Source organism: Entamoeba invadens (assembly GCF_000330505.1).
Source record: "Entamoeba invadens IP1 unplaced genomic scaffold scaff_1105074725543, whole genome shotgun sequence".
In the NCBI taxonomy this organism is placed as follows: domain Eukaryota; phylum Evosea; order Mastigamoebida; family Endamoebidae; genus Entamoeba; species Entamoeba invadens.
In genome coordinates this window covers 260,655-277,323 of record NW_004191832.1, presented here as the reverse complement: position 1 = coordinate 277,323, position 16,669 = coordinate 260,655, and the positions used below count along the sequence as shown (strand labels likewise).

General features: G+C 33.4%; 8 protein-coding genes across 8 annotated transcripts; 3 read left to right on the top strand and 5 right to left on the bottom strand.

Annotated features, from left to right (window-relative positions):
• Window positions 1–1,466: 1,466 nt before the first annotated feature.
• On the bottom strand, window positions 1,467–2,585 carry EIN_281980 (hypothetical protein; the record flags this gene model as incomplete). Its single annotated transcript, XM_004185125.1, has 1 exon — window positions 1,467–2,585. The coding sequence occupies one exon, from the start codon at window positions 2,583–2,585 to the stop codon at window positions 1,467–1,469; it is 1,119 nt and encodes a 372-aa protein (XP_004185173.1).
• Window positions 2,586–2,894: 309 nt separating this feature from the next.
• On the bottom strand, window positions 2,895–3,677 carry EIN_281970 (hypothetical protein; the record flags this gene model as incomplete). The annotated part of the gene is made up of 1 exon (XM_004185124.1): window positions 2,895–3,677. The coding sequence occupies one exon, from the start codon at window positions 3,675–3,677 to the stop codon at window positions 2,895–2,897; it is 783 nt and encodes a 260-aa protein (XP_004185172.1).
• Window positions 3,678–4,922: 1,245 nt separating this feature from the next.
• On the top strand, window positions 4,923–8,219 carry EIN_281960 (suppressor of actin, putative; the record flags this gene model as incomplete). The annotated part of the gene is made up of 1 exon (XM_004185123.1): window positions 4,923–8,219. One exon carries the CDS (start codon window positions 4,923–4,925, stop codon window positions 8,217–8,219), a length of 3,297 nt encoding a protein of 1,098 aa, XP_004185171.1.
• A 1,319-nt stretch (window positions 8,220–9,538) lies between these two features.
• EIN_281950 (hypothetical protein) lies at window positions 9,539–9,880 on the top strand (the record flags this gene model as incomplete). Its single annotated transcript, XM_004185122.1, has 1 exon — window positions 9,539–9,880. The coding sequence occupies one exon, from the start codon at window positions 9,539–9,541 to the stop codon at window positions 9,878–9,880; it is 342 nt and encodes a 113-aa protein (XP_004185170.1).
• Window positions 9,881–10,698: 818 nt separating this feature from the next.
• EIN_281940 (acetyltransferase, putative) lies at window positions 10,699–11,390 on the bottom strand (the record flags this gene model as incomplete). The annotated part of the gene is made up of 4 exons (XM_004185121.1): window positions 10,699–10,840; window positions 10,913–11,119; window positions 11,165–11,316; window positions 11,367–11,390. The coding sequence occupies 4 exons, from the start codon at window positions 11,388–11,390 to the stop codon at window positions 10,699–10,701; spliced, it is 525 nt and encodes a 174-aa protein (XP_004185169.1).
• Window positions 11,391–11,785: 395 nt separating this feature from the next.
• On the top strand, window positions 11,786–12,506 carry EIN_281930 (hypothetical protein; the record flags this gene model as incomplete). Its single annotated transcript, XM_004185120.1, has 2 exons — window positions 11,786–11,970; window positions 12,041–12,506. 2 exons carry the CDS (start codon window positions 11,786–11,788, stop codon window positions 12,504–12,506), a joined length of 651 nt encoding a protein of 216 aa, XP_004185168.1.
• A 72-nt stretch (window positions 12,507–12,578) lies between these two features.
• Window positions 12,579–13,943, bottom strand: EIN_281920 (N-myristoyl transferase, putative; the record flags this gene model as incomplete). Its single annotated transcript, XM_004185119.1, has 1 exon — window positions 12,579–13,943. One exon carries the CDS (start codon window positions 13,941–13,943, stop codon window positions 12,579–12,581), a length of 1,365 nt encoding a protein of 454 aa, XP_004185167.1.
• A 1,696-nt stretch (window positions 13,944–15,639) lies between these two features.
• EIN_281910 (hypothetical protein) lies at window positions 15,640–16,560 on the bottom strand (the record flags this gene model as incomplete). Its single annotated transcript, XM_004185118.1, has 3 exons — window positions 15,640–15,819; window positions 15,931–16,440; window positions 16,513–16,560. The coding sequence occupies 3 exons, from the start codon at window positions 16,558–16,560 to the stop codon at window positions 15,640–15,642; spliced, it is 738 nt and encodes a 245-aa protein (XP_004185166.1).
• Window positions 16,561–16,669: the final 109 nt, after the last annotated feature.

The following is a 16,669-nucleotide window of genomic DNA, read 5'->3' as shown; positions in this document are numbered from 1 at the left end:
AGAAAGAGTAAAAACAAAAGAAACACTCGATGATTATTTTTTGTTTTTATTGACAGATTTTAATTTTGTATTTGATCTTTGTGTTATGAGAGACATTACTACCATTATGAATGAAGTCAATATTAACTTACAAAAGAAAGAAGCAGATTTACATTTTTACATTTTACAAATTAAAAGTTTAAAAATTGAAATTGAAGAAATTAAAAAATGTATAAATGATTCTACTTATTCGAAACTACCAACAGCAAAATGTTTTATTGAAAATAACGAAGTGAATCTCCCTCGAATGTTTCATAAAGAAACTATAATTGCTCTCAAAGCTGATTTGGAAACCCGTTTTTCTGAAATCAAAGAACTAGAGTGTTACGATAATTTGTTGTATTCCAGAAATTTAATGGATGCAATTGGGAAAGACCCAAACATAAAAATAAAAGAAGAAGTTCAAATATTTGAACAAGACGTGTTTTATATACAAAATGGATTACGATTTACACTGGAAAAAATATTTAGAAGTGAAGAACTTAAATGTAGATTTGTAAAAAAATTACCCAGAGTTAAGCCAAATGGCTGCAAGAGCTCTTTGTTTATTCTTGGCTTCATATTGTTGTGAGCAGGGATTTTCTTCTTTGACTTTGATCAAGACGAATATTAGGACTTGTTTATCTGATGAACTGTTGAAGGCAATTATTATAATATGTAATTCGTGTCTTGAACCAAATTTTGATAAATTGGCATCTTCTTCAATGCCATAGAATAACAATTAATTGGGTTGTTGATTGGAGATTATATTTTGGTATATAATTTTCGATGTAACATATATTTATTGTTTATATAATTAGAAAATGCTGTCATGTACAAAAAACTCATTTAACTTAAATAAATGTGTAATGTTTGAACGGTTTATTGTTTTAATATTATGATTACCTTAATTTGTTTTTTGCCACACGAAATTTTGTTGTTTTCTAAAAAGTTTTTGTGTGTTTATTATTCACTTATGATTTATTTTTTAAATTGTTTTGTGTTTTGTTTATTTGGTAACAATTTTTAGTAAGTCACATTTTGGTCTTATTAAAAGAAAAATTGTTAAAAATGCAGTTTTGAGCGAATTATTCAGAACCCTTCCCAAAACAGCATATTTTTTATGATTTTTTCCTTTAAATTGAGCAAAAAATATACTTTTGTGAATAGGATTTTTTATTTTATCAAAAAAGATAAAATGCCATTATTTCTTTTTCAAAAAACGATTATTTAATTGAGGTTTGCAGCCCTGCAACTCATTCCTCCAATTTAATGGTTTATTATAGTTTTTAATAAATAAATTAATTAATTAATTAATTCTAAAACAACTAAAAATTTGTTTTGAAAAAATACGAACTTCAATTTAATAGTAAAATAAATTAAAAACAATCGAAGATAAATTTTGGTTTCCATTGAGTAACAAGATTAGAGTTGAGAAATACACAGATTTAATCTTCCATCACTCTCCTTCTCAAAGCCAGAACGTTACAACCTTTGAAGCACCCAAAACCGAGTTTCACGTCTCTTCCAATTTCAATTTCCGCAAGTTTGATACAATTCGTGAAACAATAGTCTTTCAACGTGTTGACGCTTGAAGACATTGTAAGAGAACTCAGTCGGTAACAGTCTTTGAAACAATTCTGTGGGACTTCTTTGATATTAGAAGGCAAGTCTATTTGTTCGAGTTCTCTACAATTCAAGAAAGCGCCACACCCTATCGACTCAACCTTTTCTGACATCCAAATCCTCGACAGTATGACACAATTCTTGAACGCAAATGACCAGATTTTAGTCACACTCATTGGAACATCTATTTCCTTGAGAGACTTACAATTTGAAAAACACTGAAAGGGGATGTTACTCAATGTTGTCGGGAGACTAATTTCTTCCAACTCGAAACAGTCCGCGAAACACGAATTCCCAATTTTTTCAACATGAGTCGAAAGTCGAATACTTCGGAGGTGACGACAATTTTTGAAACATCCATCTCCGATGAACACAACGTTCTCACACATGCGCACTTCTTTCAAATTCGAGCAATTATTAAAGCAATAGTTCCCTATATACAACATCTTCTCTGGAAGTTCTATTTGTCTCAACATGCGACACTCATTGAAACAGAAATTCGACGCAATTTGGAGGGTGCTGGGGAGCTTCACTTTTTCCATTAAGAAACACCCCTCAAAAACTCTTTCGCCCAGAATTTGCGTGTGACTCGGGATGTGTGTCATGCACCTATTTCTGTCCACAACAGTGAATTCTATGCGCTTGAATACAACGTTGTACTTTTCAAATGCCAAGGTGGAGAGATAATTCACTTTAAACCAGACTACTAATTTGAAGATGTTCCCATCAGTAAAGACGTTATCTTCCTCGTTATACAAATTGTACGTCTCAATGTTTATAAAGTGCTTTCTTTCCTTCCTCGTCAATGCAATTGGGTTGTAATGGAACTTCTTAATTGTCTCGTTGTACTTCTTACAGACACTTTGAATCTTCACAAAGTCTTCAAATGTCATTAGGTATTGCGAGATAACCATCATGTGGTACGTATCTATTCGTCCCATTTATATTTATAAAGTTTCATTTTGACGTTACAACCTATTTTTAATAACCTCTTGATTTTATTTACTGTACCATATTTATATTATTTATATATATTATATAACATTGGTATCACTATTAAATACCATATTTTATAGTTATTTTACTATAATTGTTGACCTATTTCAAAGAGATGTTGAGGAATTCAAAAAATATGAATTGTTCAATCCAAAAATAGATTTCTCGTTAAAAACACCAAAATTTTAAGTAATCCGAACGATTCACAAAAATAAAAATTGACCTCTCAAAACTACAATAAGGCATCAAATGAATTAAAGAGAGTGGTTTTCATTTCCAAACACCATCTTAGAGTCGACTAGCATGTTTGCACCCCCAATCACATTAATCTCCAGCTTCTCATTGATCACTTCATCGGTTTTAGTATTATTAATAACATTATTACTTATATTATCAATAGTTTTAATACTAGTATTCGCCTTACTTTTAATTGTAGTCTTCTTGTGTGGATAAGTCGGTTGAACTACACCTTGCAATTGGATAGGAGGAATGACAACATTTGATTGTAAAACCGGAATAGATGGGATTGTAAGTGTTTGGTTTTGTTTGGCAGTATTGTTAATGGATGATGAAAGATTCTGTTCAATTGTTGCTAATTGGATTTGACTCTTCTTGTCAGCCACGACTTCTTGTGGTTGTGTTTGGAGTGGATTGTCTTGGTGTGGACTTAGTGAACTATGTATAAGTGCGATTGGGAATGGATTTGTAATTAGAGGAGGCGCACTCTCCACATTTTGAGATTTTGAAGAAATGAGATGTGATTGTGATTTCTCGAACGATGGAGATACACTTTGTGATGTCAAAAGTGAAAGTTGCGATTGAAGATCTTTGATCTCAGTCCGTCTGTCTCGAAGAATCGCTTGAAGGCGTTTGTTTGCTATAAGAATCGTGTTTTGTGAAACATAACTGTTTTGAGTCTTTTCAATGATTCGGTCTAACCGCGTATTCTCGTTTTGAGCACACAGAAGGTTCTCGCCAAGTTCATCGTACTCAGCATCAAGCAAACTAATAATCGCCTCATACACACGATCCGTCATGTTATTTTTTAAGTTTAATATTATATTATATATATTATATTATAACTATACTTATAGTTAATTATATAAACTGATAAAAAAAATGAGACGCAAAAAAACTCGTTAAAAAAAATAGTATTGAAATTTTGGTTATTGTTTTTGTTTTAATAAAATGTGTAAAAAATATTTTTAGATTTTTTTGTATTTTTTTAAATATAAAAAACTAAAAATTGTGCGTTTTGTAAATCCATTCAGCCTCTTAAATTGACTAATAATTTATTTGTAATAAGGTTGTCTTGCAACTTTGATATTTTCACAAATATAATAAACATTTTTATACTCAATATTAATGTCTAATAAAAACAAAGGGGTCAACTAATTTTCAGAATTAAAGTTAAAATTGCAGTATTATGGTCGAAAAAATAGGGATCTAGTAATATATAGTTTCTTGCTATAGTGTCTACTATGTGAAAACTGCAAAAAGATGCTTTTTTTTATATTATTTATACATTATATATATAATTTATTTAAGAATTTGGTTTCTTCATATTCATTTTATAGAAAAAAAACATATTTTTTTGAATAACGTTCTTTTTGCCCAAGAAAAAAACAATTGTCATATAATATAATATAATATAATATAATATATTATATTATATTATATTATATTATATTATATTATATTATATTATATTATATTATATTATATTATATTACAATTATTTAATTGAAATCATTCACAAATGAATTATTTTTTGAATTAAATATTAATTAAATTTACTATTATAAATAGAATCAAAATTGAATTAAAAAAAAACTATAAATATATAATTAAATATCTATTTGTTTGAGTAAAAGAAAAAAATGATCAATGAAAAAAGTGAAAATTAAGACTTTGTAAAAAGAACTGCAAAACGAAACAATACAAACCACTGATGATAAATAACTAATAAATAATAGAATAAAAAACAATATAAAGAACAACAGAATTAAAAATGACTGAACAAGCACAATTGGCTCTTTGATTAACACCCAGATTGATGAAACTATATATTATTAATAATAAAAACAATTTAAATACAAAATGTCATAGCAACCTGAAACTCTTTGTGCACAAAAACTTGTATCGGTATTGACTTTTGACCACCTCTTATTACAAAGAATTTTCCTGTCATTCTCCCCTCAAATGCCTAAGATATTATTTTTCAAAAATTTGATTTGTTACTGAAAAAGACGTAAAAGAGTTTAACAAAAAAAGCACTTTTGATGTCTTTACGGGTGAGTGTATATCAGTCCGGTGCAACGTTTACTTATCCGAATCGTTCTCCCCTTCATTATTCCTTTGATTTGAAATCGCCAGTGAGTGACAAAATTCCCCCATTAGGTCTCACGAAGACGTACACTGCCGACGAGTTAATTGGCTTCATCGCGCTGCACACGTTTACTGTTTGTGTCTTAGTGAAAGAAGTGAAGAGTGTGACTGTCTGTAATAAGTTAATTCATACCGTTGAGAAGATAGAAGTCGTTCCTCTTCCGGAGTACGACAAGAAGAAGACTTCCGAGTGGAGTAAAAGTGATTTAAAGCTCTTCTCCCGCATTCAAAAGATGTTTGACGACTTTGAATTGTTTTACAGTCACGACGTTAACATTACTTTAACACAGCAACGTCTTCATAGAGACTCTTCTCTCGTAGATAATCGTTTCTTTTGGAACCAAAATATGGTACAAGGCCTTCCAAATGAATGGGTGACGATCTTTGTCGATGGTTTTGTTAAATCGACGATCTCCGGGATCTCAAGTTACACTCTAATTTCTCGACGAGACTGTTCGCGGACAGGTCTTCGCTTTTCATCGCGTGGGGGGGATATTAATGGCAATGTCTCCAATTTTGTCGAGACCGAGCAAATAGTCTCCAACACAGATTACCTCACGTCCTTCGTCCAAATACGAGGAAACATCCCACTCCTCTGGAAGACTAACGAAGAAGACACTTTTGCGCCAAAAGGCAAATTCTATCCAACGATTTATCAAGGAATTTGTATCACACGACACTTCGATACCATCGAAAAACTCTACGGCGACATTCTTGCTATTAATCTGCTTGATAATAAAGGCGCAGAAAAGGAATTGCATGATATGTATGGATTCTACGTCCAATTAAACTGTCGTGAAGTCAAGTATTTCCCCTTTGACTTCCACAAGGAGTGCGCAAACTCAAAATACGAGAACGTCGAGAGACTTATTCAGATCGTCTCTTCAGACCTGATAAATCAGCGCTGCTTTGTCAAGAACAAAAACAATGAAGTTATACAAACACAGAGCGGCGTCGTGCGGACAAATTGTATTGACTGTTTAGACCGGACTAATGTCGTACAATCGTCAATTGGAAAAGCGATGTTACAAGAGCAAAGTGCTTTAATACGGAGTGGCGTCGGCTTTACTGACAACATAAAAAATCTTTGGGCAGATCACGCAAATTTGATGAGTAAGAGATATACCGGAACGAACGCAATGAAAACAGATTACACGCGGAGCGGAAAGAGAGGATTCAAAGGGATGATGTCTGACGGGAAAACTTCTCTGCAACGGACGATGATTTCTATCCAAACAGACCAATACCAAACTCCACAAGAAACTCTCGACTTGCTCCTTGGTAAAATCGCTGTCGGCGATTTGGAAGATTGTAACTTGACGCTGTTGTGTATAAGCAGCGCCTTCGTAAGCGACACTTCAACAAAAGCAGAGGAGCGAAAGGTCCACGTCCACGTCACTAAAAAGTCGATGAAAATGTATTACGAGGACACCGGACTCATTTGGGAGGTGATGCTCGTCGACGTCGTTGCGTGCGAGACTACACACGACATCGACAAAGTACTCATTTACACTAAGAAGACGTCGTTGCCGAGAAAACTCAAAATTAATAACAGCGGGAAGAAACTCAAATTATTGAGTTTATTGGATTGCCACGCAATCACATCCCCAAGTCCACGGGTCAGATCATCGTCCCTTGGAAAAATTAACGAGCAAAAAGAATGGAAAGAATTTAACGAGCTCAATTTGGTGATGAAAATTAACGAGGACGTGATGGAACAAGATCTGAGTGGTGATTGCAAACGACGGAACGAAAGAACAGAAGAGAACGAAAGTTTGAAGGAAAAAACGGAGCAAAGGAAAGAAAGAAAACCGTTGCCGACGATTAAAGAGCTTACTCACTCGACTAAAATCGTTGAGCCAAAGTTGGAAGTCGGGATGATCAACTGGAACATGTTCTCGATATTTAATGTGCCAGACGAACAGATGATCAAGAACTGCGTGAAAGGGAACATGAAGGATGTGGTTGTGGTTGCTGTGTACAAGTGCATGTACGAAACAAAAGAGAAACAATTTGAGAGCGTCTTCGACTTGTTTAAAAAGATCTTCGTCGAGTTAAACAAGAGCGAGAAATATGTGCTTGTCGCGGTGCACAAAACTGAAGACGTCGGACAGTGCGTGTTGGTCAAGAAATCGAAATATTGGAAAGTTCACAACGCGGAGGTCTCAAACGTTTATTACGAGAAAAGTTTGCCGCAAAAATTCTCAAATTTGAAGGTCTGTGGTTCGGCCATATTTCTCAAACTCTGCGAAATTTCCGTTGGGTTTCTTGTTATCCCAAACTTTGTGAAAGAAAGGGACAAAGCACTTTATGTTAAAGGGTTTGACCTAAGAACCGAGATAAACCAAATCTTTGTGAGCGTTTTTAGCTCAAAGGAAAGTGCAGCTTTAGAGAAAGAAGGATCAAGTGATGATATGTACGTCTTTTACCAAAAGCCCGACGCTTTGCTGGCTGATAAAACAGACAAAAGCAGTGACTTTCGGCAGATGAAAAAAACGGAATCTCCGTTCATCGAGAAGACAACAAGCACTAAAAAGAAAGAACTGCGTGTAATCAACAACCAGAAGTTCTTGGGTCTTGAAAAGTGTGAGAAAAAGACGAAAGAGGTGAAAGAAAACGGCGCCATTTTCCAGCGGAACATCTTTTGGTTGAACGAAAAAGACAACACGAATGGTAACTACATCGCGTTGAGCGAAGGTCGCGAAGATTGCTTGTTGGTCCACATCAAAAACGTCTACTGCCTCTCCTCTTCCTTTTTTGTGAAGGATGAGCAGAAAGTTGCAGAGCGTAGAATCCGCGATTTTATTATTGAAAATATTGAAGCGATATTTGAGACAAAGGTGTCGACAGAGAAAGGGATACGGCTGAGTTTTGTGTCCGATGTCTTGGAGCAAGTTTGTGAAACCAGTCTTACTCTCAACAAGAACATTCGGTTCTTTTCGAAAAATGTCAGAGTGAATTACACTGAAGAGGAGATTGAGAGGAAGTGGATAATCGCGATTTTCATGGAGAAGGAAAACGAGATTGGAAAAGCGATTGTCCCACTCAACTTCTTGAGGGAAAATTCGAAAACGGAGGAGTGTATCATTTACAACGATAAGCAGCGAGTTGGGACGTGCTCGATGACCTTCACTGATGCTGCTTACATCAACAGAATGAATGAGTTTTCTGGTATTCCAGACATTTTGTGACAAACTTAAATAACACATTGTAAAACATTATTTTAGTTTTCCTTTTCAATAACACAGTTATTTATTTTTATTTTTTCAAAAGTAATTTTTTTCATCAATATTGTAGTTTATAATAATTTTAATTATAATATTATATTACTTTAATATTTATTTCGACACAAAAAAAGAAAAAAATGGAATTTACTTGGTATTTTCTTATAAAAAACAAGTATTTTCAATTAATTTAACCATATTTATAATTTAAGTGGGATTTCAATAAACTATTTTTTTCCATAATGCAACAAAGTAACAGCCACCAGTTGTTGTATCATTTTGTTCACAATGAATTAGTTTAAAGCTATAAACAAATTATATAAAAACTAGAGTAGAACTTCAAATAATGGTTACAACGAAACTTTAAAATAAGGGAACTTTTAAGAGCTGCCGCCAAAAGTGAAACACATCAAATAAAACATGGAACAAGCGAAATAAATAAAGTATCATTTAGTCAAAATAATCGGGAAAACAGTGTAAAAACCGAATCAAACGGCATTTACAGTTCGAAACCCCACATTTACACAATTACTCATTAGTTTTTCTCTTATTTTTTTATTCTGCATCGTTACAAAAAGAAGTTTCTTCGTATGGAAACCTTGCTGTTTTGTGGAGTCACGCAAAAACAGCTGTTTATTACCAAAAGATATGAGCGAAAAAAAATCGCATGCTTGACCATCAACCACACGATAAAAACTCATTAAAAATAAAACTATCGAAAAAACAAAGAAAAAATTGACTATCTGACCAAAAGTGGTGCAATAATCTTTCGGATAATTAAACTGGAATTTCTATTTCTGTATTGAAAAGCCGTTCTTAATTTAGAAATTTCCCGATATTCTACGTCTTTTGTACGCGTTGTAAAGCTCGTTTGTCTTCAGTCTTCAAACATTCGTTTTTAACGAATGTCAAATCAACAAAGCTTTTTTTTGGTTTTGTTTCCCGACGTCATTTTCAATTTGGATGTGTTGATGGATGATTATTAGGCCTTAAACCCGCAAGTATACCGATAACACGAGTATAAAAAAATCGTGGCAGAGTACTCTGCTTTTTTGTGAAAGATAAAATAGATACAATATCCCATTTTTATGGGGGAATACCGACAGATCTGTCCAATTATTACATGAAAAAATCGGCAAATATAACGACGTGGAACACCTGTTAGAAAAAAATACAAAAGAATTCGAATAGTTTTTCAAAAAAGTTGAAGTATCGAGTGGTTGCCGAGTAAACAAAAATTTGCACTCTTTTCGATATAAAAGTGTTGATTGATCTGTTTAATTCAAATGGAGTCTCTTTACGCCCCCACAAGCATCTCTGCCTTTCGATTTGCACCAGTCTCGTCTTATGAAGTCACCGACTGGGTCTGTGACAACTCGGCGTTGGTTGAGTCTTCTGTTTCTCGGAGTTCATTGTCACGGCTGGAAATGACGAAGCCGACTGTTTCGAAGCTGCAACGAGCTAAAAAGCAGTGGAAGGATTCCGAGAGGATAGTTGCTGTTTTGAAAGCACGCGAAATGGGTCTTACAAAAGCAACACACTTCCTTAAAGAAAATTACCCGGCAGTCTTCTCGAAATTGTCTGCGTCGACACTCCAGTACTGGCTCAAAATGGCAAACAAAATATAATCAAATAGAATTTGTGTATTATTCACTACTTTATTCTTTTAATTTAGCTTTTTTCGGTGTATAACATGTGTGTGTTTGGATGAAACAGTCACTGGACTTGAGCATGAAATCATTAGAATTTCGTTGTTTTTATTTGAGTGTTTTAAAATTATTTCTTGTTCTTTACAAATACTAATTTGGGTTGAATTTTCACAACAAAAAGATGTTTGGTGTTATTATTTTCGAACTTTGATAACAACTAATTACAATTCCCTGATTTACAGCACAAAGACGGGATTGTTAGCTCTTCTAGTTTTACACTTCGATAATTTTTGTATTAACGGTGGACGGTTCTTCATTTCTGAAATACTCACCTTTTTGTATAAGGGATATATACATATAAAAAGACGGGAAAAACAGAAGGAAGACATTTTATTATTTCGGTTAATGTATATCATTATCTTTGAAATTTCTAGACAAAAGAATTTGAACTAAATTGATTATCTTATGAAAAAAACGAGACGGAATTTATAAAGTGTTGATGTAAATTTGTTATCACTCAACATTTTAAAAAGATGGTGTTGCAAATAATACACTCTATTGATTATAATCAATTATTAATACAATTTTTACAACTTTATCACTCAAATACATCATCTCCTTTGTACACTTTTGAATGACAAGAATATAATACAAATCAATTTGATGGATTAATCTGATAAAGTAAAAAAAGATTTAAATAATCAAGTTAAAGAACAATAGACGTTATTCTTTGTAAAACTAATTTGAGATAAAAGAACAAGTGTTTATAATAACATCTAATTCACAAAAAATATTTATTAAGCAAATGCAACATCTTCTTTCCACTGCTCAATTCGAAATGAAGTCAGATCTGAGTTCTCCAACTGACTTATCTTAAACTTTTGATACATCAAAAGTCCGTCTTCATTACCATAATACCCTTCAAGTATTTGTTGTTGTCTAGCACTCAATATATTATCATACTATGATATTGTTGTTTCATCTTATATATATTTACTTTATAAAACAAACACAAAACCAAATGTTTTCTCATACAGATGCCTTGCTGCTTTATTAGTTATTCGCACTTGAAGAATCACCCCTGTGCATCCGTAATTTTCAATTAAAGCGTTCTCAGTCTCTTTTATCAGTTGTGTACCAACACCAATATTTCTATACTTCCGGTGGACACAAAGGGTTTCTATAATGCCGATGTTACCAAATTGATAATTGTGTGATCTAAGCGTTACAACTTCTACACATTTTTATTAAACAACAACAAACTGTTTACACAGACATACTCCAATCACTTTATTATCATCGGTCGTCGCAACATAACAAACGGGTGAACTTTTAATCATTCGTTCATAATCTTTATCATGACATGATATAAAACTTTCAAATCGGAGTTTAACAATATTATTATAATCAAGAGGCTTCGTGTTAACAATTGTACTTCTATTTAATTAATTTAAAAAGAACATACTTGTGCTTGTCTCACAGTAAACATCTTCTATTGAATTCATGAAGTTGATAGAAACTTCAAAAATCGATGAAGTTTTCTTTTTTTATTTTTAATTATAAATAAATTAATACTTTCTAGTATTTTAAGAATGTTATTTTTAATTGTAATTTAGTAAATTATTATTAATAATGTTTATTAAAAATAATAGTATAATAAAAAAATATCTATAAATAATTGGTTTAAAATAATAATATATTAATAAAAATAAATAAACTGTTTTCCTTTATCAAGTACTATTTGTTATTAAAAAAAACTGTTATTTGTAATTGAATTTCAAAAACTATAAAGCATATTGTAATAAATTCAAAAACAAATAAAGAAACTACAAAGCAAAAGCAAAGAAGAAAAATCAAAGCGCAAAACTGAAAAATGGGAGATTGATGACTTCTGAAACGACAGAAACAATGAAACTTTGTGATTCTGTGAAAGTGATGATAAAAGAGATAGTCCAGCAATTTGAGTTAGTCAAAAAGCAACCCGATCCCGAATCATTCAAGCAATCCCGTGAATCATTTACTCTCAAAATTGGAGATATAGCCAATTTGGTGACGATGACCAACAAGTCGTTTGTTTTACTATTCAATACTATTAATATACTATTGATATACTACAAATAACTATCCAATAACACAAAGAGATTACACGGAGCGTGAGTTAGAGTCTCTTCAAACAGTAGTTTTACTCGCTCATTTATTATATGAAGTTTCCAAGACGTGGGTATTTGAGAAAAGTGTTGATCAAGAGATTGAGCAGAAAATCTCCTATTTAGAGACAAACACGACCAAACTGAATAACATAGCCAAAGAGGAAGCCACAAAGAAAAAAATCGATGTGATGGGGGAAGTTACCAAGCACGTTGACACGGGAAAAGGTAAAAATATTAATAAAGAATTAGAGAAGTTTGGTATCAAAGAAGCTTCAGTGACTCTTGCGATCTCCGAAGCTCGTGCAAAAGTCGTTGAATATCGAAAGAAGCAAGAAGATGCCAATAAAGCCCTAGAAAAGCTCTACACATTGTTAGAACCAGCCAAAGGACAGTGGACTAAAGAAGACTTCATCAAAACGGCTTTTGGTGAGAAGACACAACCCGCGGCGAATTAATTCACTCTTTTTAAAGCTATTTAAGACTCTCTGAGTTGAAACGAAACCAATGCCAACACCACACTGAGTTATTCATTGTAAGATGATATCGAGTTTGTCTGGATTAACCTTTGGACACGCCCAATTGTAAAGATAGTACTTCAAATACCCACTCCCGGGGACAAAGAGTAAGTCTGCAATGTACTTAGTGTTCTGCGACAAGTTCAAGCAGTTGAATACGTCGCACTTCGACTTATTTGCGCAGATCAGCATGTCCTTAAAGAATGCCTTTGCGTCGACGTCGGCTTCATAGAAGTAGTAATATTGATAAGCAACATAGAGTTCCTTATATTCGTACGAGTTCAGAATAGAACTGGGTAAGATATAATACGCAGAGAACGCGACAATTTTCCCGTCTCTTTCTATCACAAAACTCTCCACGATGTTCTCTCGAGTCATAAACGAGTGGATGACTGTCTCCTCATCAAATAAGACAGTCAAGTCGTGATGCCTTTGTAAGAAGATGTTAAGCTTCTCAGTGACTTCCTTCGCGTCTTTCACTTCCATTCTTCTAAACCCCGGCGTAACTGGCTCGTCTGGCAATTTATAGAGCTTCACAGCACGCTGCATCGTCAATCTTTCATTACACGACGAAAATCCAATCGCGTCGAGCTTTTTAGGGTTGAGTGGGCGATGGAAGTATTGCGCCGTCGACACAACATTCGGGAGGTCCGTCCCACTCGTGTAAACTGCTTGGAATATTCCATACAAGTGGACTTGTCGTGTGACTTCTTTAATTAACAGAGGTGCCAATTTGAACTTCCGCATCTCCTTTTTGATGCACAAAAAGTTGATCTCTGCGACGGGGACTTTCTTGTCGTAAATTTTGATCAACGAAGGAACTCCGGTGATGAAGCCAATCAACTCGTTGGTGTTCTCCAACCGAATCCCAATGAACCAATTCCTCTGGTAATTCGGGACTTTCAGACACCACTTGATGAAGTCGATTTTATAGTCAAAGCGGAGCGTCGCGTCGTCATCTTCGACATAATTCTTCGCTAATAAATTGTAGACGTCGTCCATCTCTTTCTCGTCATCGATATCGACTATCACATACTTCATGTCTTCCCGGGGAAGGTTGGCGGGGACTTTCGATATCTTGTCGACAGTCAAATCTTCTTGAATCGGGTGGTTGTAATCCTTCGGAACAACTACACCAGTCCCAATGACCGGCTCATACCGCCAAAACTTGTGCTCTTCATCACGCGCATCAGAGGTCGTCGCTCCGTCGGGCATCTTCTTAATCTCCTCCATAAATTTCTCTTTCTCTGTGGGGGGAACATACTCCTTGTCATGTAACTCTTCTAATTTAGTCTCTTCAAGGGATGGTTCAACTTTAGTCACCGGTTTGGTTGTGTGTGGTTTCTTGGTGGTGGTCTTCTTGGTTTGCCTCGGCATGATTTATTAGTTTACAATTCTTTTAGTTAATCAGATGGTTGAAAGTCTAAAGTGACGGAATAAAAACGTGAATCATAACTAGTAGTAAAACTAACTCTTATTAAATTAAGAAGAAATGGGAGAGTATAAAATATTTAAAAGTTAATATTATAATATCATGTTTTATAACACGTGTCATGTAAATGTCATTTTATTTTATTTAGTTATTAATAAATAGAAAAATATTATATATTTAGTTGTATAAACAAATTATAAAACGTAAGTTAAAAAAGGAGATAGAAATGATTCTAATGCCGAAAAAAAAAGTAGATACAATCAAGTTTTTTTTGTAAAGTCAAAGAATTTATAACGGAGTATTTTTTTGTTAAATTATATTATTGTTATATTACTTGTATAATGTGTAATTGTATTGATCCGTTAAATTTTATTAATAAAGAATATTAGTTTATTTTATTTTAATTTATTATATTAATAACAAGACATATTATATAAATTCCCATAATAATAATATTCGAATTACTTATATATAATAAAGATGAAATATTCTTATCATCGCAGTGAAGATATTTTAATAAACCCAATCTCACATGAAATAAGTGATGATAATGAACGGTCTTCTGAGCATTTTTTTGCTTTATTTTATTATATAGTAAATTCTATAATTTAAACCCAATTATAATTTATTTTTTTAATTACAGAATCATAACAAGTTATATTAGTTTATATAGTAAAAAGAGTCAAAAAAGAATAGTTACTTATTCGAGTGAATAAATCAACACTTTGTTTGGTACTAAAGTAGTAAAAATTGGTTTTACTCCGGTGAGACAGGTGAAGTTTTTTACTTCTTCCAAATATGGTTGATAGTAAAGTGAAGTAATATGACCATCGACAAAAACAAGTGTACAAAATTGTCCAATGGTCATTTGATTATTAGAATATCTGATCGACAAATCATTTCCAAATGTTATTTTATAATTCTTGCCTTGTTGCACTGAGTGATTCGCCACAATCAACACTTCAAGACTTTCAAGCTTCAATCCTTGCTCTGGGGAGTTGAGATCATAGCGATTGAAATTAGACGACTTCGTGAAGATTCGAAACGCTGTTATTTCGTTTGTACCGTCTGAGATGAAGAATAACACAAATGACGGGGATGACGTCATCGCCTGAAACATGACATTTGGATATGATGGTGTAACGGTGGAGTCATAGATCAGTTTCGTGTAATTAATAAAACACTCAGGGACGTATGTGTATAATTTACAATCATTTGGACCAAGACCAGTGTGATCAACTTCTGATGGTTTGTTGCCCATTTCGTCTTCTTTTAAATGTTTTGAGTTTCCAATTAATCTTCATTGAATTATTAACAGGTCATAAATTTAACGAGTTGTACAAAAGATGAAATGATGTGCATTAAAGCAATATTTACACACAAAAAAATAATAATTTGTTCGTTAATTTTTTATGACATTTCTATTTTTAGCTCGTTAATTTATTTATCAAATAGTTTTGCACATATAATTTAAAAACTATATAAAAAGGCTTCTTCGATAAAAAAAAATACTGCTGTCGTACTATAATTTCTAATAAAAATACTTCTATAACATAGTAAACCAAATTTTTCGTCCACTTTTCAAACATCACAAAAAATCGTTATAAAAGTTTTCGCGTGTTTTTCACATAATAAAATGACTTATTGAGGTATTGGTTGTGGCGCGGAAGTATTAAACGAGTCGTAGACGTCTAAAATAGCTGGAGTTCCCTCGGCGGAGACTGCTGGGCTTTTAATAGTCTTTACAATAGCGTCGTATAAATGGTAGTACGCAGTTGGTGTGAAAGTTGTCATTTTCACGAACCCCATAATCCCCTCACACTAGATGTCATCACAAGAGTTTTAATAATAATAATAATAATAATAATATTAATAATAATAGTAATAATTATTATTATAATAATTATTATTATTATAAGTAACGAAACAAACGATATCTTCGATCTTCTGTGTCTCATTAATGTGCTTCAAAAGATTCTCCGACAAGAAGAGAATCGCTTTTTCAGTCAAGTCGTTGTCGATGAGTAACTTGACGTTCTCCCACTCGACTATTTGCGATATGAAATTGTCTTCGTCGCCTTCCTCCAAGTAATCAATGACCGTCTTTCTCTCAGTTTTAGTTGCCGCCATGGTGTTAATCTGTTGGATGATTTGCTTTTGCCGTTGCTCAAGCTGTTCGTACTTCTTCATTGTCTCTTCTATCGACTCTGTGTTTGCTTTAGTCCTTTCAATGAACATATCCAACGTCTCTCTACATATGACTAAAGGTGGTTGTGGCGCGGCCGCCAATTTTTGGCAAGCGGCCGCGTATGAACTGACCAATAAATTGATATGATTTTGTAATTGTTGTGGGTCTGGGAGTTGTTGTTGTGATGGTTGTTGCATAGCGTTGAGATACGTCTGTTGCAGTGTTTTAAGGTGTTTAATAAGTTGTTGGTAATGCTATTAGTTACTTCTTAGTATTACTCTAATATATTATAAATGTATTATAAATATAGTAAAGTCTCTACAAACAAACCGCTTGAAGCTCTTCCTTTGCTTTTTGAAATTTGAGGGACACATAATCGACCTCTATAGATCAGTTTCTTTCCATTCTGTTATATTCAAGAGTATCACTGAAGGGGCAGGGTTAAAAAGTGGTATTTGACAAACGACTCATAGAAATGGAATA